The sequence below is a fragment of the Phoca vitulina genome, unplaced genomic scaffold, assembly GCF_004348235.1.
Source record: "Phoca vitulina isolate PV1807 unplaced genomic scaffold, GSC_HSeal_1.0 scaffold25, whole genome shotgun sequence".
NCBI classification, from domain to species: domain Eukaryota; kingdom Metazoa; phylum Chordata; class Mammalia; order Carnivora; family Phocidae; genus Phoca; species Phoca vitulina.
Genome location: NW_022589728.1, coordinates 17,119,430 through 17,145,246, shown reverse-complemented (window position 1 = coordinate 17,145,246; position 25,817 = coordinate 17,119,430). Strand labels below are relative to the sequence as shown.

General features: G+C 39.0%; 1 protein-coding gene across 1 annotated transcript in view; it reads right to left on the bottom strand.

Moving 5' to 3' along the window:
- The window catches only part of DNAJC5B (DnaJ heat shock protein family (Hsp40) member C5 beta), a 62,184-nt gene extending 49,666 nt beyond the window's left edge, over positions 1-12,518 (bottom strand). Inside the window, exons 1-2 of the mRNA XM_032421551.1 lie at positions 12,488-12,518; positions 7,260-7,387 (exon numbers count right to left, since the gene is read on the bottom strand). Coding sequence (XP_032277442.1) covers positions 7,260-7,378 — 119 coding nt within the window. The 5' untranslated portion in view covers positions 7,379-7,387; positions 12,488-12,518. The remainder of the gene's footprint in view (positions 1-7,259; positions 7,388-12,487) is intronic.
- Positions 12,519-25,817: the final 13,299 nt, after the last annotated feature.

Sequence of the window (25,817 nt, the reverse complement as noted above, 5' to 3'; positions counted from 1 at the left end):
TATATATATATATATATATATATATATATATATATATATGAATGCATGATGCTATACTCAGGTCTCTTGGGATCTGTTCATTTTTCTTCATTCTTTTATCTTTATGTTACTCAGACTGTATAATCTTAATCGACCTATCTTCAATTTCACTGATTCTTTCTTCTGCCTGTTCAAATTACCTATTGAATTCCTCCAGTAAATTCTTCATTTCAGTCACTATACTTTTCAACTCCAGAATTTCTATTTTGGTTCCTTTATATAAATTCATTTTTTAATTGATATTCTGTATTTAGTGAGGTATCATTCTCAACCTTCCCTTCAGTTCTTTAGACATGGTTTCCTTTCGCCTTTAAACATATTTAGCTTATTTAAAGTCTTTGTCTGGCATGTCCAAATTTGGAGCATTCTCAAAGGCAGTTTCTATAGATCCCTCCTTCCCCCAATATAGACCTTACTTTCTTGTTTCTTTGCATGCCTCATATATTTTTTTGAAAACTGGACATTTTGAATATTATAATTTGGCAGCTCTGCAAATTAGACTCTCCCCTGTCCCCATGATTTTTAATTGTTGCTTATTGTAATTGTTTATTCAGTGACTTTTCTGATCTAATTTTGTAACATCTGTATTCTTAGTCATGTGTGGCCACTGAAGTTTCTGTTCCATTAGCTTACCAACTAAGGATTAGACAGAGATTTTCTTATACACCTAGAACCAAGAATCTCCCAGCCTTCACTGGTGGGCTTTGTATGTATGTTAGGACACATCTTCAATGCTGGGCCAGACAGTTTACAACTCTGCCTTAGCCTTTACTTCCTGCTTGTACAGATCTACAAGGTCAGCCAGAATTGAGAACTTAGGGCTTTCTCAGGTCTTTCCTGAGTGTGTACAGCTGTGGGAAGGTGAGTAGCTTCTAGATTCCCAAAGATATGTCAGAACTAATTTCTTAATAGAAACTAGCATAGTTTCTAGGACAAGAATCAAGTCAATCTATTCCACTCACCACAGTCTCCCTTATTTTGCTTGTCTTTCTGTATGTATCTTTCAACCTTACTAAATCTAACTCTTTATAAGGTGAGCCCTTTAAGTGGTACAAATTACATGTATATAGATAGATATAGATACATAGATAGATATGTATATTCATTTCTCACAGTATAATATAAATAAGTATCCAAAACTAAATAGACATTGAGTGAATGAGTGAGTGGGAAAAAATTCATTGATCATACTGATTCTAGTGCCCAGGAAAAAAAATGAAGGTGTGTGAAGAACTAAGAGGCCCAAGTAGATTTGCTATGGAACAAGGGAGGTTATGCCGCTGACCTGAAAGATAACTCTGACATAGCCTCATATAATCTTCTTTTTAGTGGAAGGTTTTAGAATTCAGGAAACAAATTAGTACTGATAGAGATTAATTTCAATTTATCTTGTGAGCTTGAATCATCACTTTGCCTTGTAAATATTTACAATTCTTCTATTAGCTATGCATTCCCCTGACATTTACACTTTATTCATAAGCAGCCTCTGTTATGACCTATAATTGCTAATAAAGATGGGTAAAAGCACCACAGATTGGGGTTGCCACAGATCACTATGGAAATAACACTCTTTCCTGCTTCTTGTGAAAATAGCATTTGCCTCATGTTGGTCTACTCTGAGCAAACTCACCTCTTCAGAGGAGGATGATTTCCAGAAAGTTCCATGTGAAATTGAATGAAGTAGAAAAATCAAGTCCCTGATACCCTGTGAAAGGATATTTGGTACCTCATCAACAAGCTCATTCATGAGGCACAGAAACCCAGATGCTAATGTACAAAACTAGTTCACTCTGATTTTGTGGTTTTCTGAGGAGCTAAGGAAGGGCTAGATATTTGTCTCATTTGTCATCTAGTAGGCCAGCATTTTGTTAGGCTCTTGTACCCAAAATGCTAGGAAGACCAGTTGGCTTCCCTTTTTGGCATCTTAATTTTGTTTCTATCTAAATTAAAAAATGTACACATCAGTGTAAATAAAAACTAACATTTAAGTTGCATATGAGATTTTGAATACTCAAGACACATTTTCTATATTACATAACTGGCTCTATTTTCTCAGAGTTTTCCTTTCCTTATCCCCTGACTACGTTTTACTTGAAGGTCTCACAGCCCTAAAAAAATGTACTGTGTCCCAATCTGAAACTATGGTCTTTCCTTGCTGAGCTGTCCCTTTCTTCACTGGGTCAGTGAATGACTTCCTGTTCAGCTAAGTGACAAAACATTTGAGAAAAGGTCCTGAAGAAGCTGAGAATATAAGTATGGAGAAACAGACATATACCCACAGGCAAAATCTATTTGTTGAGCAATTCATTTTTGAATTTGGTAAATATTAGCTAGGACTAATGGAAGTGCAATGGAAGACAAAACATAATGCCTGCCCCGAGGGACTTGATGGAATGGGAAAGGCAGAAAAGAAGAGTGAATTACAACCTGTGAGGATTTCATGCTCTGATTGAACAGCACAGTGAGTTATGGAACATATAAAGGGCTGCAGGGAAGGCCCCCATAGGCCTTCTCTCCCAAATCAACCTAAATGGCTCCTTGTAATCATTTTGGGTATGATGTTTAGGTTTCCTTCTCTCTCTCTCTTTCCTGCCCTCCCTCCCTCTATCAATTAGATTCTAATTTTTTGCTTATATGTTCCTTAAAATAAATTTGAGAAATGGTCCTGTCAACATTTTTAACTTGGTATCTAAATTTTTTTGTAAGATAAAACAGATGCAAAGGGTGTAATTTTCAGCATATTATAGACATTGGCATGTTAAAATAAAACAGTTGTAACACTATTTTAAATGTATTCAACAGAATTTAAATGTCACAGAATCTATACACACAATCACACATACACATACACACTCACTCTCACACATACGTGTACATGCATGCATACACACACATTTCTTGGAGAGTCTTCTTACACCTATGCCCCAGCAAACTTTGAAAAATGCTTCCATAGGCCTCTTTCTCTGCTGCCTTATGTATTCTTTGTGGTACCCAGTAACTGTGTGCCAGAACTTGGCTAAACACTTTACATGTATCATTTCTTTTAATCCTTAGCAACCCTCTGAAGTCGGTACTGTTTTCTGCATTTTACTGCATTTTACTTATGAAGAAAATGAGGCTAAGAGAAGAGGTTTGAATCCAGGTCTTCTGACTTCATACCCTCTACTCTTAACTGCTGCTACTTTATACTTAAAATTCACTGCAACTGAGGGATTTTAGTGTTAAAATCAACATGGAACACCTTAAAGAGAATATATAACTCCTAGAACTCCCCAAACTCCTACCTGCTTTGCTTTTCTCCACAGCACTTACCAATATCTGATAGACTATATATTTTATTTATTATTAAGCCTACCTGCTCCCCCAGCCCAGAATATAGGCTTCAGGAATATAGGGATTTCATCTCTTTTGTTCAATGCAATTTTCTCAGTGCCTAAAACAGTACTCAATAAATATTTGTTGAATAATGAACTAGACTTGTTGTTATAAAGCCATTAGGATTCTAAGAGACTCTAGACATACTACATGCTACATGCTCTGATCAGCCTTCCTGGCTTCATTATAAGTAGACAGCCGTATGAGGTATAGATCAACAATCTACTGTGTTTGGAGTGAAGGATTTTTATGTGCCAGTCAGTATCAAGAAAAGAAGGGTCTAATGACACACCTAAAGTGCATTTATTTATTTATTTATTTATTTATTTATTTGCCTCATTCAAGTTACCAAGGAGAACACAGAGTCAGGTAGCTTTGTTGTAGGGCTATGATAGGGATGCCATCTTTGAGCCATCACAGTGAGGGCTAGGAGTTTGGGCTATTCATGGCATGCTTGGAAGTTTGGTGGGTAGGGCCTCCCAGAAATCTCCCAGGGGTGAAGAGCCTTATTGTAGTGTTTTGGAGTATATTAGTTTGTATAGTTTTCTTAATGGTTGAGTATGTATATATAATTTATCACAGTCTACTGATATCAGTGTTTTACCAATCTAAGTACAGAAACTTTTCATTTAGGTTTTCTTGTCCTCCCCACTTTTAAATATCATTGTTTTGAGTATCAGATGGTGTTAGAATTTTTGTGCCAATTGTCATATATAATTCAGAAAATTCATGAAGATGATAGTATATTGTATTTACCCATATTTCTGCATTTTCCATTGTTCTTTCTTCCTTCCTTAATGATGCAAGATTCCTTCCTTTATTATTTCTTTTGTAATATGTTCTTTAGCCATTCTTTAAGAGTAAATCTGGCTAAGTGACAAAATCTTTTAGTTTTCCTTCATGTGGGAATTTTTTTATTTTCCCTTAATTCCCTAGGTATAGTTTCCACAGATATAGAATTTGCAGTTGACAGTAATTTTCTTTCTTTTCTTTCTTGAAAAATGGTGTGCTACTTCTGGCCTCTGTTGTTTCAGATGAGAAATCTGTTGTCTTTTGAATTGGTATCCCTCTGTAGGTAATGTCTTGTTTCTCTCTGGCTGCTTTCAAGATATTTTCTTTGTCTTTAGTTTTCAGAAATATAATTATGATGTGTCTGGGCATGGATTTCTTTGGATTTATCCTTTTTGGAATTCACTTAGCTGCTTGATCTGTGAATTTTTATGTTTTGTTATATTTGGGAAATTTACAGTCATTATTTCTTTGAATACTCTTTCAGGCCCACTCTCTTTCTCCCCTTCTAGGACACCAGTTCTACTCTTTTGCTATGGTCTTATAGGTTCCTGAGGTTCTGTTTGTTCGTTTTCAGTTTATTTTCTCTCTTTTGTTCAGATTGGGTTAATTCTATGGATCTGTCCTCAACTTCACTGATTCTATCCTGTCAGTTGCACTCTACTATTGAGCTCTTCAAGGTATTTTTATTATTTCTGTTATTTTTCAGTCCTATAATTTCTATTGGTTCTGTTTTGTAATTCCTATTTCTCTGCTGAAATTTTCTATTTTTTTCACTTGTTTCAAAAGAATTTGTTTGTTGAATTTTTCTTATGATAGTTACTTGTCAGATAATTCTAGTACCTGGTTCATCTCAGTGTGAGACTCAAAGGATTATCTTTTCTCATTCAAGTTGCAGTTTTCTTGCTTGTTGTTTTTTTGTATGATAAGTGATTTTAATTGTATCTGGGCATTTTGGCTATTAGGAGACTCTGGGTCCTACTTAAATTTTTTATTTTTATAGCTATTTACTCTGTTTAGATTTAGCATATTGGTCATAGGCTCCTTTTGTGGGCTGTGGCTCCAATGACAGTCTAATTTTCAGAGCCTTGATGGTACTGTGTTTGTCTTCTTTGTCTCCTTTTCTGAGGCCCCACTGGTACTTGTTGGTACTAGCTGAGAAAGTAGAAGGAGCTTCCCAGGTTGAGTGGCTTGGTGCCATTATGTGGAGGAAGGAAATCTCCAGGCTACAGAGACAAAAAGCAATTTTGGGGCTGGGTGCTTGTTGTGGAAGAATCCCACTTGCTAATTTCCCCTGTCAGGTGGAGTCTGGGTGGGAGAGAGGAGTCTCAGACTGGTGGGAAAGTTCTCTGGTAGGTTACTGTTAGGGGAACATTCAGTTGGTTCTTCTTGCTATTCTTCTGGGCTTGTCTAGAGCTGTTGGCAGGACTCTTGCTCAGTTCGGAGGAAGAATAAGGCTATCTGGCTGCCTTCTCTTGCTAGACTGGGCGTCAGGACAGGCTGGGCCTGGGTTACATTCTCTTGGATGGAGAATCATAACATGCCCTGCCACTGTGTTGTTCCCTTGGTCCCCTGGTCCCTAACTAATTCATCTTCCTCTTTCTACCTTTTAGGGTTCTTCTTTAGTTGTCTCTTGTGTTATTTCCAAGGCTTTTAGTCATGCTTGACAGGAAGGGGCAGAGAAAAACAAGTCTACACCATTTTGCTCAGATCAGAAGGTCTCTATATAAGCTTATATAGGCCTAAAATCTCTCTGGAAGGTACACAAAAAATTGTCTTCCCTGAGGAGGGACACTGGGGAATATGAGGTAGGAGGGAAACTTTTTTTTGTATATGTGTTTGCATGTTCTCATTTTAATCAGGTGACTATATTAGCCGTTCAAAAATAAAAATAAAATATAAAAGAAGAAATCTAATTCAGCCTTGCTTTCAAGAGCACAACCAAGGATTACAACATTGGTCAAGTAGAGTATGGATTCAACAATTTGTAATTTTATTAAATTTCACTGACTTTTAATTTCACTATATTGTGACTACTTTGATCCAGATCTCTGAATATAAGAATAATGTTCTCAGTGGATTTTCAGCCTGCTCATATATTTTGAATAACTTGCAGAATACAAATGTGTAATTTAGATAGAAGTAGATGCTTTTGGCAGCATACTAGCACCCTAATCAGCTGGAAAAAATGATATTTGTATGACATTAAAACAAAATTAATAGCAAGACACTGATTACATGAAAAGATTTTAGGTTGTAATTATTAAACTTGCAAACAACTCAGCATAATTAGTGCCTTAATTAGGATATGGCCTGAAATTTTAGCTTACAAAATTAATTGAGGCAATTAAAAGTCATATTTGTAAAGTGGATTTTAAAGCTTACAAGGTAGTTAGATATCACTTTTTTTCTCATTTTGGGAAGCATCTTTATAGTTAGAGTAAGCTTGCAATGCAATTACTTTGATTCCAAACCCCCATTTCCAGCACAGTGTCTAAGCCTGAAGCCTTAAGAATCAAGTTTAGTAACTTTCAGCCGAGGGTATCTACACACAGAAGGTTGAGCAGCTCCCAGGCATACTCCTAAATAACTCTGGGGAGCAATGAAACAGCAAAGACTTTCTGTCCCCAGAACCTTAATTGAAATATAAACTAAAAGATTGATAGTGACTTTGGATCAAGCTCCTTGACCATTTTCACAGAACTATTTGGATCCAAATGGCAATTTTCACCTCTGTCATTTATTCTTCACATGCTTCTTGAAGGCATTAAAACTCCTGGTCATTCTCAGTGATCTGTGTCTTTCTTTCTCTGACACTGCAGGCCTAGAACACAGGCTTCCTTTTCCTAAGGCCCAAAATCATGAGAGCATTCTTTTAGAAAGTCAGTGTCATACTTGTCTATTCCTAACTGCCTATGTTGTGGAACAGGGAACATGAGGTTCAAAACTCCAATTACTTGGTCTTGGCAAGAAGCTATGTCTTTAATTGGGGGCACTTGCCTATCACAAAATATCACTAGTAGTACAAGAATGTCATCATTGAACTTTCTCTGTACCTGTAGGTTTTCTTAATTTCTTCATTTGATGCTCCCTTATGCAGACCAAGAATTTCATATAGAGCTTCTCCAGATGTAGACAAAGTCCGCTGTCTTTGGTTAGGTATGTTACATGCCATTTTCTCAGTCTGCAAAAGCAAAGAGGGGAAATAGCCATGAAGGTTATGCATACTGGGTCCCACTCTCTGAAGAGAAAGACAGTTTATCTTTAACCTTTTGTAAATGACAATCTGAAGTACATTTTTATGTCAGCCACAAAAGGAGAGGAGAAAAGGTTTAGGAGAGCCAAAAGTAGAGCTTCATGTCAGGGTGTTAAAGGCTACAAGCAGTCATGTAAATGGAGTATGGCTTTGTCCACATGGTTAAATAGAAGTGAAATGTTAAATAAATACCCAGCTAATTCAGAATTGTTGAAAATGAATCCTCACAGGTCAGCATATGTAGATTGTTTTTTGCCAGAATTTGAACAGCTCCTTTTATGTATATTTTCCAAATTTAGCTAGCAGTGGAAATAATCTTCCATTTTACTTTGATTCTATTGGTTTTAGGATGGCTTAGGATGTCTTTAGAGAGACACTCATGTTCAACACAGGGAATCCCTGGTGACAACGGTGGCAGCAGCTGAACTGGATGGGCACATCCCAGTGGTGGATGGGGTCAAATGGAGCTGATCTCCCAACCCTGTTCTCACCAGGCTAATGACCAAACCAACATAAGCAAGAACAGAGCCCCCAGATGTCGACTGGTGGGTCAGGATGGCCTTAGAGGTCCCTGAGGCCCCAGTGTGGTACTGTGAGTGTTTGTGGTCCTAAGGAATTCAATAAACAGCAACAATATGAGGAATTCCAAAGTATTTTTGTGCGCCTTTATCTTCTTGGGGGAAGAAAAGCAAAGCTTTGAAGAGTACTGAAAAAATCAGACCTGGGCAAAAATCTTGCCTAAAGGTGCCAAGGACAAGGGCTTATTTTATGGCATGGCTTCACTGTCCCTTCCTCAATCAGCCTCCTGTGAAAGTAGTGTCCCTGGAGGCCAGAAGGACCCCAGTCCCAAATTCCTGGTTCACACAAGGATAAGAGGAGAAGGAATCTGATTTTGCCTGCCACAAAACAAACTCTAATGTGCATACTGACTAGCAGCCGTTCAGTAAATTGTGGCACTTAACACTCATTACTGCTCTAACTTACTTTTCTTGCCTACCCATCACAACTTCCCTAGGGAGTAAGCAATTCAAGGCCTGGGGTATGCCATTCATCTATGTGTTCCAGTCCTACAGGTGAGCCCTATCTTGAAACCACAGCCCAGCTGATTATTCACAATTGAAGGAAGACGTGCCTGAAAAACTGACACCCTCCCTACTTCCTTCCCTGTCCCCTCTGTCCTACTGCCACCACACACACAAGTGCTCAAGATACTGATGCCCTGCACCATACATCCACCTATGGTTCCCAGGAATGGAGGCAACCAACGGATTTCTAACAAGTCATACTAAATGCCACAAGTGAGTGGAGTTTGGAAGATAGGGATTTCTGTGTGGCTTTGTGGGCAAGGAATAGGACCACAGTCTCTCTGAGATTTTAAGATGTCACTGGTTAGCAAGATCCCGAGTCACAAACTAAGAATTTATCAACATAATGATTCAAATTTTAGGACTGTAAGATAAGGAGTTAGGGGTTATATAAACCAGCTTAACAAATGCCTTTTGGGAAATTTGGGCCATAGATCATTGTAGCAGACCACTTTACTATTAGCTCTCCTTTTTCTGGGGAATGCTCAAGTTCCTGTTGCAACATATGCCTTTCCTGACAGCTGCTTCAGTCTTACTTGATCTCAGTTGAGGAGAGCAAGAGTGGGTACCAAGGCAGACCAATAAGAGTCCTTCCCTAGCATTTTTTTATATACAGAACAATCTTACAGATGGTAAAACCAGTAAAATGTAAAATTGAGGTATTATTGGCTGGCCTGAAATGAGAGAGTTTGAAACTGATCCATAGAAGAGGAGCAGTGGCTGAAAGATGGGAGAGAGAGACCCAGTAGAGTTCAGTCTTCTGGTTCCAGTTTTTTCAGAGGTGCACTTGCAACTCTTCCCCTCCCACAGCTTGTCAATCACTTTTCCTTGGATTTAGCCAATAAAATTCCTCTCCATACACAAATTTACACATGTTTTTTCTTTTGAGCATATTTTAGCTAGGTTTTGGCCTTTGTTAACCAGAACTCCTAAGTGTCATATACTCTTTCAATTAAACACCACGAGCGGTTCCCCAAGCACTTCCAAGCCAGGCTAATCTTAAATTATTGCATCTACTTATCCTTTAAGTTGAGTGTAGCTTCCTGGTACTTGGAAATGAATACTTTGGGGAAATAACAATGATATACTAAGATATTCAAACAAATTTATTCAGGTGTATTGTGTAGACATTACTAGTACAGATAAAAGGAGCAGCGATAAATCTGGGTTAAGGCACTTTCATAACAAAAGTTTCTGGAGAGTTATTCAGGAGAACTAAGAAGAAATGGAAGTATGGCAAATAGTTATCTTTGCTTTATCTATTTATCTATATTCAGCATTCCAAAGAAACAGTTTCAATTTGAGGGGAAGAAATATATTTACTCTTCATCTATTTCTTGAAATAAGAGATATCATGGCTCCCATAAATCAACAGATGTCCTAAAATCAATTTTAACAAGTCTCAGACATGCACAGTTTCCACAGTTTTGAGCATCATGCTCCATGACCAGCTTTGATTCCTTCCTACTCGGGATCTTGCTATCACTAATCCAGGAAAAGGATTTACACGTTACTGAAGATAATCTGCTAAACAGATTATGGTAATACCCACAGCAGAAAATTCAATTATTTATTCAAAGCCTGCAATGCAGGCCAAGTCTTCTGGGAGATTTCAGACTAATATGAGATACAAAACTATAAGCCAATAATGAAACTAGTGTTTAGAGGTTAAACACGTACTGAGGATAGAGCGAGAAGGAATTTTCTGGAGGGCAGAGATTCTGTTTTGTGCCACCAGAAGCCCAACATTGTACCTAGGATGTATTAGGTGTATGATAAATGTCTGTTGGGTAATTAAATCAAAACTGAGTGGTTAACTTGAATGGGGATGTTAGGGAGAACTTCACAGAAAAGATGAAATCTGGACTGATAATAATACAACCACTTATTTCTGTAGAACTTGGCACATATTACTATTACAGCCCTTGTATCTAAGCCTAACCTTGGATCGGCATAGATGTGGTAGCCAGTGACTCTCTTGATCATTTATTTGCATAAATCAAAAGAAAAGAAGACTTTTGGGCTTGGGGGCTGAAAGAGGAGGGAGGACATTCTCACACTGTGACTGGAACTTTTTTTTTCCCGAGGCACCCCCTTCAAAGTTATCCAGGTATAGAACAAGAGAGATGGGGTCAGTTGGGGGGCTACCCTCAATCCTTTCCACAGAATAGTCATGGAACTGCCTAGGACTTATCCTTCCCTACCCCTTGGCCATACCTCTACACATTCCTCTTCCCGATGGAAAAAAGGAAGGCAGATTCCATCTCTCAAATAGTTTCATACATAGAAACTCACACCCAGGAAAACATGGTAGGTAGCTTGCTATTACTTTGGTTTATGTATTTTTTCAAATCATCTCTTTTAGAAATCCAATCACACTGTAATCCATTCCTGCTGAATAAAATCCGGTAGCTGACTTGCTTTATGGTGTGGATTGAACAATATGCAGAGTGAGTTGTTACAAAGAATTTGGAAATTACTGTTTCACCTTCTTTGCTCTATTCCCAAAAGATTTCCTTTCAAACAGATAAAGTCTGTTAAAGACAAAAAAAAAAAAAAAGCCGTTTTATATCACCACTGGAACACAAGATAAAGATAGTTGGTCAATAGTTGGTCAGTGTGGTTAGTTGTTGGCTGATTCTACAGACTGAAACATAAAGGGACCAGAAAACTGTAGAATTGCTCTCTATACATCAAACACCAACAATGTGCTTCCTTTTCTGTCTCCTTACTGATAAAAGAAACCAGACTCTTCATACTTTATTGATGTAGATGACATTTAGTTTCAAATTCAATGGTGTAATACATTGAAACTTTTAGTCGTTTTAATATATAAAAATAGATATGTGCCCTGAGAACATACTAATTACAGAGTAATAGTCAAAATGTCTTCTAAAAACTCTCCTTAAATAACCTTAAACTAAATACTAAATAATGGAGCCATACTCTTTTTTAATTCCTTATATAAAATATAATCTTTATGAATTCTTTTTCTGTAGCCTTTTGAATTCTAATATTCCTATGTAAAATTCAAGTCTTTATTATTTATTCATAGTCCCTCATCTATAAGCCATCCAATGGAGAAAAAAAATGTTGTCATGCAAAATTATTAGTAATTTAATTTTGATCATCCAGTATAGGTTACTTAATCTTCTGAACTTAAATTACTTCTTGGTACATTACAATGTCATTAATATCATTTCTTAAAGCACTGACAACTATACAGTCACTACTAGAACATCTATAGCTCACCTGTCTTTTGATAACAGATATGATTGAAAGAAGTTTCAGCAGTCTGGTGATGATGGACATCCAATTCAAAATAAACACTTATTTAAAGATTCTAATTCCAGGAGTCTTACAAAAGCTTAAATTTTTCATCTTGACATAAAATGTTCCTTTCAAAGCAAAAAAAAAAAAAAATGCTTCACCTATTTCTATTATGTGAATTCTCAAAAATGGAAAAAAATCAAACTATACCTTTCTTGAAAGGTTTTCTTCAAAACTCAGAAAATGAATGTGGGCAAGGGAAATTAGATCATTAAACACAGCAAAAACACTTTCAATGGCTGTCATTGGGGAAACCAACATGCTTTACCATTTTATTGCTTCTGTGATTCCTCCATTGAAATCTATTTAGTGAAGCAAAATTTCCTTATCCAAATAACATTGTATCTTAAAGCTAAGCACACATCCAAAATGCTAATCCTATGTTTAAAAGTAATAATTCTCCCTAGCATAATTACTCATTACTTTGGCACTTATATAAATAGCAACTTGAAGATGGGAAAACTTGTAAATGTTACAAATAACCCACAGTACCTGTTCCTATAACTCCGATTCAGTGTTCTCAAAACAGGAGCAATTTGCTGTTTTTAACTGGTCTGGAAATAGATGTGCAAAGAAATAAAGGAAGGCAACAATGAAAGGAGCAATTCCATACCTGTTCCACTGTTTCAAAGCAAAAGGCTACTTCTTTCCATTGTTCTGATCCAGGGTAAACAGGTCAGTGGAGTCAGATTACTTCTCATTTGTTACTGTATCAGCCAATTCGTAATCCCTCTGGAAAACATAACAAAGAGAGAATAAAACATGCATGACAGTAAAGGTTGCCATTACAAGGCACCAGGTGATACCAAAATATATGCTACATTTACTGTTGATCGTTAGTCAACTGGTGCTTGGATCAATCAAATGCTACTATGGAACTGCCTCCAGGTTTCCATCAGAACTGCCAATTAAGAGAATATGCAGAAATAAAGTGTTGAGGATGTAGAAGGAAGGGAACCCATGTGCACTGTTGGTGGGAATGTAAATTGATACAGTCACTATGGAAAACAATACAGAGTTTCCTCAAAAAATTAAAACTAGAAGTACTATACAATCCAGTTATTCTACTTCCGGGTATTTACTCAAAGAAAATGAAAACACTAATTCAAAAAGATGCACCCCATGTTTACTGCAGCATTATTTACAATAACCAAGATATGGAAGCAACTTAAGTGTTCATCAGTAGATGAATGTTGGTAAGGAAGATATGAATGGAATATTACTCAGCCATAAAAAAGTAATGAAATCTTGCCATTCATGACAACATAGATGGACCTAAAGGGTATTATGTTAAGTGAAATAAGTCAGAGAAAGACAAATACCATATGATTTCACTTATAAGTGGATTCTAAAAAACAAAACTAAAACAGAAACAGATTCATAAATACAAAGAACAAACTGATGGTTGCCAAAGGGGTGGGGAGTTCAGTGAAACAGGTGAAGGGGATTAAAGGGTACAAACTTCCAATTGTAAAATAAAGTCACAGGATGAAAATTATAGCATAGGAAATATAGTCAATAATATTGTAATGACATCTATGGTGACAGATGATAACTACACTTATTATGACCATTTCATAATGTATATAATTGTTAATTCGTTATGTTGTACATCTGAAACTAATATAACATTGTATGACAACTATACTTGAATAATTAAAAAAACACTGGAAAGACCATGTAACATTAATAAGGAGACTTTAATTGCTCATTACATTAATCATTAATTAATTAATCATTAATTTTCATATCTGAACATTTTACTTGAATCTTGGTCAAGAGGCACTGAGTCATGGTAGTAAATGCAGTGGTTTTAAGAATGAAGGAACCTCTTGTTAAAGCAATGTCCTAACTTTCATATGCAACAAAAAGTCACATGAGAAGACAATTCTTATGATTTTGAGTAAGATAACTGAAAAAGTCTTAAATGAGATAGGTGTCACTCTGAATTTGGCACAATGGGGTCTGGTCCCTGAGGCTGAAGGCAGAATTTAAGGTGTGCTGCTTAGCACAACGGGTAGCAAGCTAGGGTTGTTTTGTGTGAGCCTTTCAAAGCAATCTTGTCTCTAGATAGCATTGGGGTTTTTTTTAGATGCAAAGGAATAAAAAGCTATTTCTCGTAGATCCTGATTTCTAGCCAGAGTTTAGGAAGCAGCCTAACATCATGCAGAGAAGTGGGTGGGGGAGGGGAGCTAAAGACATTTAGAATGAATATAATATTAGCTTAAGGGCAACATCCTTTGATGAAATGAAAATAGTTGCTATAATAATATGAAACTATGGGTGACTGTTTTTAAAAATTACACCTTATGTTTCAAATTCAGTTTAATATTTTTAGTAAAATTCATTATTTTTATATAATGAACCACTTCTTAAATCTTCTTAATCATTACTTTTTAATCTTTTAATGTATTGCATAAGTCATGAGTTCGAAAATTGTTTAAGTATTTCAAAACTCCTATGTGGAAGTAGAACTGTATCTGTGTTTCAAAGAGAAAACACACAGTTTCTTACTCATTTAGTCAGTCAGCAATTAGTCACCTACTAGGTCCAGGCACTGGGCTAAATGCTAGAAATACACTGGTAAACAAAATCAAATGTAAACTCTGGGTTTGTGGTCACGGAGTTGCAACCTACCAAGAAAGGCAGGTATTAATCAAATGACCACTCAAATAAGTATGTAAATGAGACTTTGGAGAGATGTTACAAGACCATGTAAATCAGTGTAACAGAGCTCAGGGAAAGCTTTCCTGAACAAAAATAACCAAGCAGAGATCTGAAAAGAACTAGATGAAGGGTTGCTAGTAGAAGCAAAATGTATTCTAAGCAGTTAGAATATGTTCCATTGAACATACCTGTCCCTGGGTGCTTAAATTGGAGAAATAAAAGAAATATGCAGACGTGTCCTCTCACACATAGGATATCAGCACATGCCTATGCATATATGGCTTCTGATATATCATCTAAAGATATAGCCAGAGATTAATGGGATCACATTCCACTTAACCAGGTGAGACTTTCTAGAAGCAGTGAATTTCAAGTGATGTTTGTAAAAGGAAGTAAGTCATGGCAAGCACACAAATAATTCCTCAATGCAAAATGCACTAAGTGTATTGTAAAAGCATTGCCAATTGAATCATTCAAGTTTAAAGAGGAGAGCTGAGAAGATATTCCAAGATTGAACAAAAGTGGCCTCTCTGGGAGGTAGAAAATTGGAGAGAGAATCGTATGTGGTGAGGAGGGAGTAGTTTACATGCCAGTTTTCCCTGTGTTTTCTATTTATGAAGTCTTCACCATTCCCTTAGGTGCTCCTAGAGACCTTTTATGTACCTGTCTCTGTTACTGCATAGGGTTAGGGTTATTATAAGAAATGACTAGTACATCAGCACAGAATCTGTAGCAGGTACCAGATGAATTTGGATATTCAACCAAAATAATCTATCAGTCATGAAAATTAAACAGTCTCATTTAAATTTCATATCTCGGCAAGTGCAGCTATCATTCATTTTTGAACATGCAATGTGCAAGGGCATATAGCACCAACAAATCCTATTCAGTATTATCAGTATCGTTTTACTATTTTTATTACCTCTCTACATTGTGTTATTATTACAATGTTTGGAATTCAGGCTACCATTCTGTAAAGTTCTATGGGAAGAGTCTTTTGGGCAAGCTTCATTCTGTTAAGCTAATTTAGAAAGGAAAAAGACAGGTGATTGCTTGATTGTGTAAAATGAAGAGGCCATTGGCCACCACACCGGTGGTATCTCAGACATAACTACAGAACAATCCTGGTATTTCTTTTGTAAAATCAAGTGTTTATATATGTTTTAGAAGAACAAATTGTTTAATTCCTATCATGTTTCATAATTTTCCAAAGTTAAAAAATGTCCCTTTTAAAGAGAAGTTACAAAGCGATGGCATTTTAATGTGCTAAATCTATACATATGTAGTAAGCATGAGAATATAGAATCATAGAAGGCTAAAGAGGAAGAACTAGATGGGAACTCTTTCTAGAATTGCTTAGAAAGATTTTAAGAATTCTGATGCCTAGGCCCTACCAGATTATCCCAAAGCAAAATCTCTGAGTTATCCTGAAGTAAAATCTCAGAGTGGGGCTAGGCTCAGGCATTTTTAGGGCTCTAGGTGGTTCTAAATAGCTGCCCAGGTTGAGAGCCACTGTTCATAACTTCACTTATTCACCAGATCTTATGGACAGAGACTCCTCAGTTAAGTAACATAGAAAAGGTCTGCCAACCAAGTAGCTCTGTGGAGGAATTTTTCATTGCCTGGGTTTCCTAAGAAAACATTTACTATAGATAATTGTATCTGTGTTATTAAACACAAAACAGAATTTGACTTTGCATAATTTAACTTAAGAAAGACCATCCAAAAACAACATTCCTGTTTCTTAGACTTTGGGCAAGTCACTATAAGCCTGTGTCTTCTCTGTAAAACAGTAATGAAATATAAGCCTTTCTATTTCTCAGACCTTTTATCAAAGTCTACTACAGTGTGGCAAGATTATGCCAGGAACTTTTATAAACATAGATCTAATGATTGTCTTCTAGGGTTGGGGTTTGGGCAATTGTTAAGAAGTTACTCTCTTCCTGCCCCCTAAAATAAGAACAGAATACACTGGAAGTGCTTTAAGAATTTGAATGGGCAATCCTGGTAGATTTCGTCTGAAATCTATAATTCATCAGTAGGTAGAGTCAGTTGTACAACAAAGGGAAATTGCTCCCCTGTTGTCACACAGTGCAGAGCACTATAGTGGAGGTTGTGAGGTTCAGAGGCGGTGGTGATGGTGATGATGATGGTAGTAACTAACACATTAACTAGATTATCTCATTGAAATCCTACAAAAGTATAAGGTGGTACTTTCATATCCTTATTTTACAGAGGAGTGTAGAATTATTTTAGAGAGGAGAGGTTAAATAAATTGTCCAAGGTCTCCAACTAGTAAGCAGTAGACCCAGGCTTTGAAGCCGGTTGGCTGTTCCACAGCCTAAGCTCTCACTCCAGAGTTTTGTTTCAGATGCTTACAGTCTAATTGCAGGGGACTCCTGCCTGCGATATTCCCTTGCTTATCAATCTGTGACTGAGTCAGATGGTGTGTGTGTTAAAGCTCAAGAAAAAAAAAATTGTTGGAGTAATGACAAACAAGGACCTACCATGAGCACATTCATTAATGAGGTCTACCTTGTAGTTCGGTGTCAAGGACAGTATCTAGTTAAATAAAGCTCTGAATCTGAGACCTGTGTTACCGAAAAAAAAATTGACCAAGTCTTGTCCCCTGATCAGGAAATGCAATATGTATTTCACAGTGTGAAATTTAAACACCTTGTCACTTACTTACAGTAAGCCATTTCTGTAATAACCAAGGAGGCTTCAGGTCCAACAGAAGTGTTTCTTTGACAAAGTGTCTGTAAGCAGAACCTTGATCCTTGTTCCTACCAATACTTGTTCCCTGATAGTTTTTTTTTTTTTTTTTTGGTAGGTTTCTGTTTTTGTTTTTGTTGTTTTTTTTAATTTTATTTTATTATGTTAATCACCATACATTACATCATTAGTTTTTGATGTAGTGTTCCATGATTCATTGTTTGCATACAACACCCGGTGCTCCATTCAATACGTGTCCTCTTTAATACCCATCACCAGGCTAACCCATCCCCCCACCCAACCCTCTAGATCCCTGATGTTTCTTATGTTAATTAGCTAAAAAAGGTAGAATGCAAAAATTTTTGCTCAAGGCAAAAGTCCTTTTCAACAGGGTTTCCAATACAAAGTGATTGTTCTGCAAATTGTCATCTGAATGTAGCTAAACAGCCTATGAAAACAGTACTTGGAAAGCAAAATAGTTTTCATTCCTATTTGTTTAGCATTTAAGTGGTATTTTAATAATAGTACTGACCTTAAGATATATCTTTATCTTAACTCTAATGAAGCCCCCTTTCAAGTGAAGCCTCACCCAGCCCAGGGAACAGACATATATTTGAGAGAAGGAATTGCTAAGGACGCCCTCTAGAGACCAGAAACTGCACTTATATCCTTGGTAATTTCCTAAGTATTTTCACTGGTCATTACATTATTTGATACTCAATGCTCATTTTTAGAAAGAGATAACAGGCTAAGTGTGGTCATGTGTCTTCCCCAAGCATGAACGTCAATGATGAGGGGCAAAAAGCTGGAACTGAAGTGAAATCTCAGTGCCCTGCTTCCAAATTCTGTTGTCTTATATCCTTAAGTAAAAAGGCTGTATTGAACAATATAATTGTAAATGACAAAGAGATACTTTTCTTATCGGTGTACATGGCCAGACAGCCCCTGCGGTGGTCACAGGCCTGGGAAGCAGAGCAGTCCTCTGTGACTTCTGGGTCCACTGCACCAAGATTTTTGCACCAATTTCTAGTGTCCAAAGTGGATCTTCTCATTGGTACATTTCATCTTATTCATCTGAATAATGACAATTACCTTGTGCCTTCTATTTTAGATATACATTCTTCCCTCATTTTGTCAAGGTTTTCTCTTTCAGCTGGCCCACTAAATTGCAGCCAACCCATTATCACAGCTTTTGGTCTATAAGACCTTCTTGTATCTTATATAGTAAATGCTACTTTGCTATTGACAACATACCAGACAAAACATGCCATTGCTAGGAACAGTCTTGGTCTCTGCTGAGTGCCGTCGGAAGGTGATCAGAAATGAATGACTAAAGCTTAGCCTCTCCCAAGGGGTGAAAGTGGACAAATCCCTTTCTGAATGAGTCATTAATTGGGTGCAGATTTTTCTACAATTGCATACACACATTCATGGCTTCCAGACACGCAAGGTTAGATGAGCACTGATGTGGTATTTCCTCCCTCCTGCCACCTAGGCAGGCACCTGTCCAAATTGGGCTCTCCTTTCAGGCCTCAGAGCTCCAGAGACAAGCCCTCCTCTAGATGTTGACCCAGTCACTCTTTCCCAGGGCCCTCACCACCACTCCCATGGGCAAGCCTCCCAGCCTCCCCAGCTGCTCTAGTCCTGCTCCTTCCAGACTCTTCAATGCACTGTACAGTTTTCTGTGTTGCTCCAGAAACCATGAACATTCTGCTGGATGTCCTCACTATCAGAGGGCATTGGTAGGAGCTGGTATAAGACCACAGACACAGACTGGTCAGTGGCCACCATCACCAGAGCCCTACTACTGTCTGGGTAATAACTGTTAGGATCTCTGCATTCCCTCGATCCTCCTCACAGCATCTTCTCCTCTCTGTCTTCTCTGTTCTCTCAGGGCCAGACCTCACCTCCAGATACTAAGTAGAGCAATCCCATGGAACCAGTTTAAAATGACTAGCCCAGAAGTGACAAACTGGGTCTCTATACAAGGTAGCTCTTACCTGGGACACAGTCTAAATCCTCCCACAAAACTGACCAGAACTAGACAATCTCTGGATGGAGTGAGAGTGTGAGCAACAAGTGCTTGTCCACAAGGGAAGCAGCAACCCTGCCCAGCACCCTTCTGAGGATCTTCCTGCCCCAGGTCCCAGGGCTTGGACATTTAGTAATCAGCTCAAAAGCCTTCTCTGTAACTTTATCAGAGGTCTAAGGAAAATAGTCAAATGAACAAATATTCAATTCAGCATTTGTTCTCACATTAAAAAAAAAAAAAATGTCATTAGTTCCCAGGATTTCAGTCCTGAAGCAAGGCAGACTGGCTATTCAGTGTAGATGTATCGCCCTCTGGTGTTCAAAAGAAATGGACTGTAAACAAGAGTTTCAACTTTGAAAGATTCCTCACCCCAAATCACCCTTGATTTTCAGTATCCCTGAGGCCTCTCCCTCAGCCACCTGAGATTCCAAGAATTCTGAGAAAAACACTCATGGAACATCAGGGTGGGGCAAGCCATGTCTAGAGGGGCACCACCCTTTTATTGCATTCTTCTGAGGCTGAAGTTTTGCAATAGTGTCAAGTAGTCAGTTGGGGGATTTGAATTATAACCTTACAAAAAGTTTGTGTTGAAGCTTCTGCCTGAAGGCAGAAACTTTGGGGCAGTTGTTGAACTTCTGAGGTCTCAGACCCATCTACTCATTGGCTGGGCCAGAACAGAAGATGTAAGAGGTCCAGGCAGCAAATTCACAGTGAATAAATGCCTACCAGCTGCTATGGGGGGAAGGCAAAAGCCAAGAGACATTCCCTCTCCCTTGGGCACATTGTGGAAGTCCCCAGATGGCAGATCTTAGTCAGGTTTTCCTTGGCCAGCAGGACGGGGTGTTTTTATTTAAAGGCAGACACACATTCCAGAAATGGTTCCCCCAGCATCACATTTAGCAACTTTGATCCACAAGGCATGAGTCTACAACCTCTGGTTACCACCTAGAAGAGGAGGCAGCAACATGTCTACACTTAAAAGCATAATCCACAATACAAGGCAGCTAACAGTAAGGACCAGATGATGATACAGAAAATACATGCTGGAGGAGGTGGGAGGGGAGGAGCCCCCTGTGAGCCAGAGCACAGGGACCAGGGACCTTCCCTTTGTGGTTCACACTGGGAAACTTCCGCTTGCTTTGTGCCCAAACTTGATAGCATAACATATATCAGTTTCCAAGCACTGCTGTAACAAGGTAGCATAAACTGGGTGACTTAGAACAACAAAAGTAGGGATGCCTGGGTGGCTTGGTCATTAAGCGTCTGCCTTCAGCTCTGGTCATGATCCCAGGGTCCTGGGATCGAGTCCCACATCGGGCTCCTTGCTCAGTGAGGAGCCTGCTTCTCTCTCTCCCTCTGCTGCTCCCCCTGCTTGTGCTCTCAATCTCTCTCTCTGACAAATAAAAAAAAAAAAGAACAACAAAAGTATATTCTCTCACAGTTCTGGAGGCTAGAAATCTGAAATCAAAGGTTTTGGCAGCTGTGGTTCATTTTGGCAGCTGTGAGGGAGAATCTGGGTCACAACTTCCTCTTAGCTTCTGGAGTTGTAGGCAATCCTTGAGGTACCTCAATCTCTGCTTCTATAGCCATGGCATTCTTCCCTGTGTCTGCATCTTAACATGGTGTTCTTTCCGTGTGTCTGTCTCTGTGTCTCCTCTTCTTATAAAGACATCACTCAAACTGGATTAAGGGACCACCCTACTCCAGCAGACCTCATCTTAACTTATATCTTAATTCCATCTGCAAAGAACCTACTTCCAAATAAGATCACAATCACATGTATCAGGGGTTTAGACATATCTCTGTTAGTGATGCAGTTAAACCCACAGTAACAGGACTATAAAGTTGGGCAGATTTGGAGTTTGTATTTAGGCCTCTTCAGTGGTGTCTTGGGAACTGTTTAACAACCAGATTTTCAGGGGGAGAGAAAGTCCTAGTTCATAGTGTTTGCAGATTTTCATGGTGTAACTATTCCCTCCAGGCCTATTGCAAGCTACCAACATGACACCTAGCTTGCAAAATTCCAGAGAATTTAACAACGTGTGGCTCTCATCCACTGATACTAACTGGCTCCAGCATGCCACTGGGCCTATTATATTAAAAAATGGCACTGGTTAAAAGGAGTTATCCATTATAATTTGTTTTAAATATTTGCGTATTGAGGCCAAGATGCCCCTACAACTTTTGATTATCAAAATGTAAAATGATTGATTTATATATAACTCATATCAAATTTTAAATCAAGCATGCCTCTGGGTCATTCTGTTTTCTGAGCCTCATTTACCCTGAAATAGCTTCAGCATTTTCCTCCCAGCCCTTCCACATATTCTGCCCCCTACCTTTGGTGTGTCTACCATCCATAGGTTCCCTGTCCCCCCCATACTCATTCCCAGATCTGACACCTCCCATATTCTCTCAGGACTCTGGCACTCAGCTCTTTCTCCACCCCAAGTCCTGTCACTGATTTGGTGCCCTTCAGCTCCCATGTGGTTTTCCCAGCCAGCACCCTTTCCCTCATGACTCCTTGCCCTACTAGGATACCTGGATTTCCTCCAACTCTCAAACCTTGAACTCCAACCTCACGCTCCAAGCCTGTCATTGCCTACCTCACCAGCTAACTCCTCTGTGCACACAACACTTACATTTCACTAACATCTCCAACTCCCCAAATCTATCAGCCATGTCCCTTTCTTCAACCCTTTCCCTGTTCAACTTAGACTCTGGCATCACCATTGTACCTATTCCCTTGTCGATATCCCTAATTTCTTCCACCACTGCAGCCAGTATTCAATTGTACATTCACTGGTGAGGCAGATGTTGCCACCATAGGTCTCCAAACCCAGCTGCAACCCTGTCCCACATGCTTCTCTGTGTCCTAGAGGGCCCCAGTCTTTTTACTATGCTCCACCACTCTCCTCCAATCTTCTTCACTTTCAGCAAAAGATATTACGTCTGCATCACAGGAAAAAACAGAGAGAGCACTCTATTGTTAACAAAGTATTTTCACATAGGTTCATTTAACCTACACAACAACTGGGACAGGTAGGCAGGGTATATGTTATTATTTCCATTTTACAAATCAAGAAACTGAGGCTCACAGAATGTTCATATCAACATCAGATAATTATTAACAGAACCTGGGTAGAAACACAGGTCTCCCAATTCCGAGAATCCCAGGTCAAGCAGTAAAGTGGATGATTTGTCCAAGGGCACCAATAAGTCCTTGGCATCCAGGACGAGCACCCACATCTCTGGGTACCTTCCAAAGTCTTTATCCACCTCTAGAATGTGCCGCCTTCTCAGTTGCTTTATTGCTCTCGAAGTACCTAAGTTTCATTTACTCTTTGTTTAAAAATAAAAAGTAGGAAGATCTTGAATAAAATAAAAGTTTTATTTTTCTTTCTTTTGCGAGTTGTTACCACCAATGATTGTTTCCTTGTGTTAGTGTTTTTCTTGTAGAGGGTTCTCAGAGTCTTTGGTGAAACAAGCGCATTTACTCTCAGCTTCTGTCATATGGTTCACAAGCTATGGAAACACCGGTGATGAGATGGAGGGAGCCAGACCAGGGCTCTGATCTAGAAATGTCATCTAGTAATGTCATCCCACAGAGCCCAAATGCTTGCCCGTTGGCCTACAAAGGTGGATCATGGGTGGATCCATGCAGACTTACAAGCTGATTTTCTGTAAACACATGATACAAGCCAAAGCCACTTCCATTGGGAATGGGGGCCATAGTGAGTCACTTGCTGCAATTCCAGACAGATAAGAATCTCAGCTCTTTCCTGGGCCTTCCAGTGAAGCTAGAAAACCAAAGGGAATTTTCTTCTGTTGATAAAAAAGGACCACCTTGTCCCAGTTTTTCTACTGATACCTTGCTTTGTTCATGCTGTACCTACATCATTGTGCATTGTTGTACATAGAGGCAGACATGCAAAAGAAGTGCTGACCTCCCCCCCCCCCCATCATCTGGTACAACCTGCATGTCTGCCCCTCACATGTTGCCTTGGAGATATCCTCCACCGTATTGGACTGAACCCCACTCCCATCAGAACTGATATCTATGAGGTACACCAGAAACATTGAACTGGGAGATGGATGCCTTTGCTTCTAACTGTGAACTTGGGTAAGACACATGCCTTCCTGGTCTCCATTCCTCCTCTCTCAGACAAGGAGTTTGCTGTGGCTGAAGCTAACTCAGCAACACCGTAAAGACTGCTTTTGCTGTCACCACAAAGAGAACTTCTGGGGAGCAACCCAGACAGTGCTATAGGAAGAGAGGACAGAGGAGTCTCCTTTAAAGGAGATTGATTTAGGGACTTACAGTAAGTTTGTCACTGGACAATGTTTCCTAAAAGTGCTAGAGGAGATGGAAAGTGAGGAGCAGCAACATGTCAGGCCATGAGGAGCAAACCAAATGAAGGGAAAGCCCAGGCCTGTTCCATGGGTGAATCAGCAGGCAGCACACACCTGTAGAATTATTGATTCATGCATGTTGTAAGCTGTTTTTATGGGCAGATTTTAGGGAGTGTTACAGGATTTTGCTGGCCCATGGGGACCTTGAAGGCAATGTAGGGCACTCTTGGTGGCTCCGAAGACAGTGGTTTAAGAGGGATACCTCACAGTCGCTGCACTTGGCAGTCCACAGTGACCATGTCATCCTCCCCCTTCCACGGAAGAGTGGAGTGGTGGGAAGAACACAGGGTCATTGCAAACATTAAATGAAATTATTCATGCAAAGCACAAGCACGTAGTTTTCAGTAAAGGGGAGCAACTATTAATGTTCTGTGGATTACCTCAAAGGCAAAGGAAAATGGAGCCCTCCCAGTAGCTCCAATTTGCACTTAAATTTGATATATTCAGACATGTGGAAAAAAAAAAAAAATGGGCCCCACCCCACTCCATCCCCCCCCACCCCGGCTTCCACTGCTGCCCCTGAGTTTGGACCTACAGCTAATGCCTTCAGATATGTCCCATCACAAAGGGTGCGGCACCTCAAGACCTGTGGGGAATGTAGCAACAGTGCTGGGAGGCAGCTACCACACAGGTTAAGAGTACCAGATGGCATCATTTAGACCTAGGTGAGAACCTTAGACAACTTACTTCAACTCTCTGAACCTCAGTTTCCTCATCTCTAAAATGTGCAAACATTTGTTAAATAAATGTCTTTTGAGCAAATGGAAATAACACTGCTTTCCACATGGCTCCTTGTGGCAATTAAATGAGCTAATTACTAAACCTGCTGGTGACATAAAAGATGTGATGGCTGATTTTATGTGTCAGCTGGACTGGGCCATGGAGTGCCTGGTATCTGGTCACACATTATTCTGGGTGTGTCTGTGAGGGTGTTTTTGGATGAGATTAACATTTGAATCTGTAGCCTGAGTAAAGCAGATTACTCTACCAAAGTGGGTGGGCCCATTTAATCAGTTGAAGGCTTGAATAAAACAAAAAGGCTGACCCTCCTTCGAGGAAGAGGAAATTTCCTCCTGCCAGACTGCCTTGGCCTGGGACATTGGTTCTTTCCTGCCTTCAGACTGTAACTGAACATTGGCAATTCCTGGGTCTCTATCCTGCTGGCATTTGGACTAGAACTGCACCATTGGCTCTCGTGGGTCTCTAGCATGCCAACTGAAGATCTTAGGACTTGTCAGCCTCTATGATTGTGTGAGCCAATTCCTTATAATAAATCATTGATATAGATAGGGATACAGATATAAACATTGCTAGATATCTCCTATTTGTTCTGTTTCTCTGGAGTACCCTAATACAGTAGGTGCTAAATACAAAAAAAGTTGTTTTTATGATTGCTATTTCTGTTATTTCAGAACTTGGCAAGAAATGTTGTCTCTATGTAAAGCTGACCGAAATTATGTTTGAGAGACGGGTAAATGCCAATAATGGCCTAAATAGCACTTACTATTTGTTTGCTATTCAGAAGATCTGATCTTCTAAAACAAGCACTTATTATAACATGTATGTGGGTATGTATCAAGATATGTATACATTATATATTATAATACACATAAGGCTCCTGGGGATATTTTATCTTTTCTGGTATAGGCCATGACTTTGAGAAAGAAAAATGTGGGAGGGCGCCTGGGTGGCTCAGATGGTTAAGCGTCTGCCTTCGGCTCAGGTCATGATCTCGGGGTCCTGGGATCGAGTCCCGCATCGGGCTCCCTGCTCCTTGGGAGCCTGCTTCTCCCTCTGCCTCTCTCTCTCTCTCTCATGAATAAATAAATAAAATCTTTAAAAAAAAAAGAAAGAAAGAAAGAAAAATGTGGGAAGCAGACGGCTATCTCAGGATGGTGTCAAAGGACACAATTTGGTTTTCTGGTGATGACCTTGGCTACCAGATGGTAGACACCCTGAAAGGGACACCTTGAAGACTTTGAGGGTCATCAGTGACCTGGCAGGTAGGAAACTTGTCTTCTAATCAAGACTTTCATCTAAAATCTGAGTTGGAGAAAAGGACAGTGTCAAATTAAAATTTATACTGTGAAAAGTAATAGAGGATAAAATGCCCAAT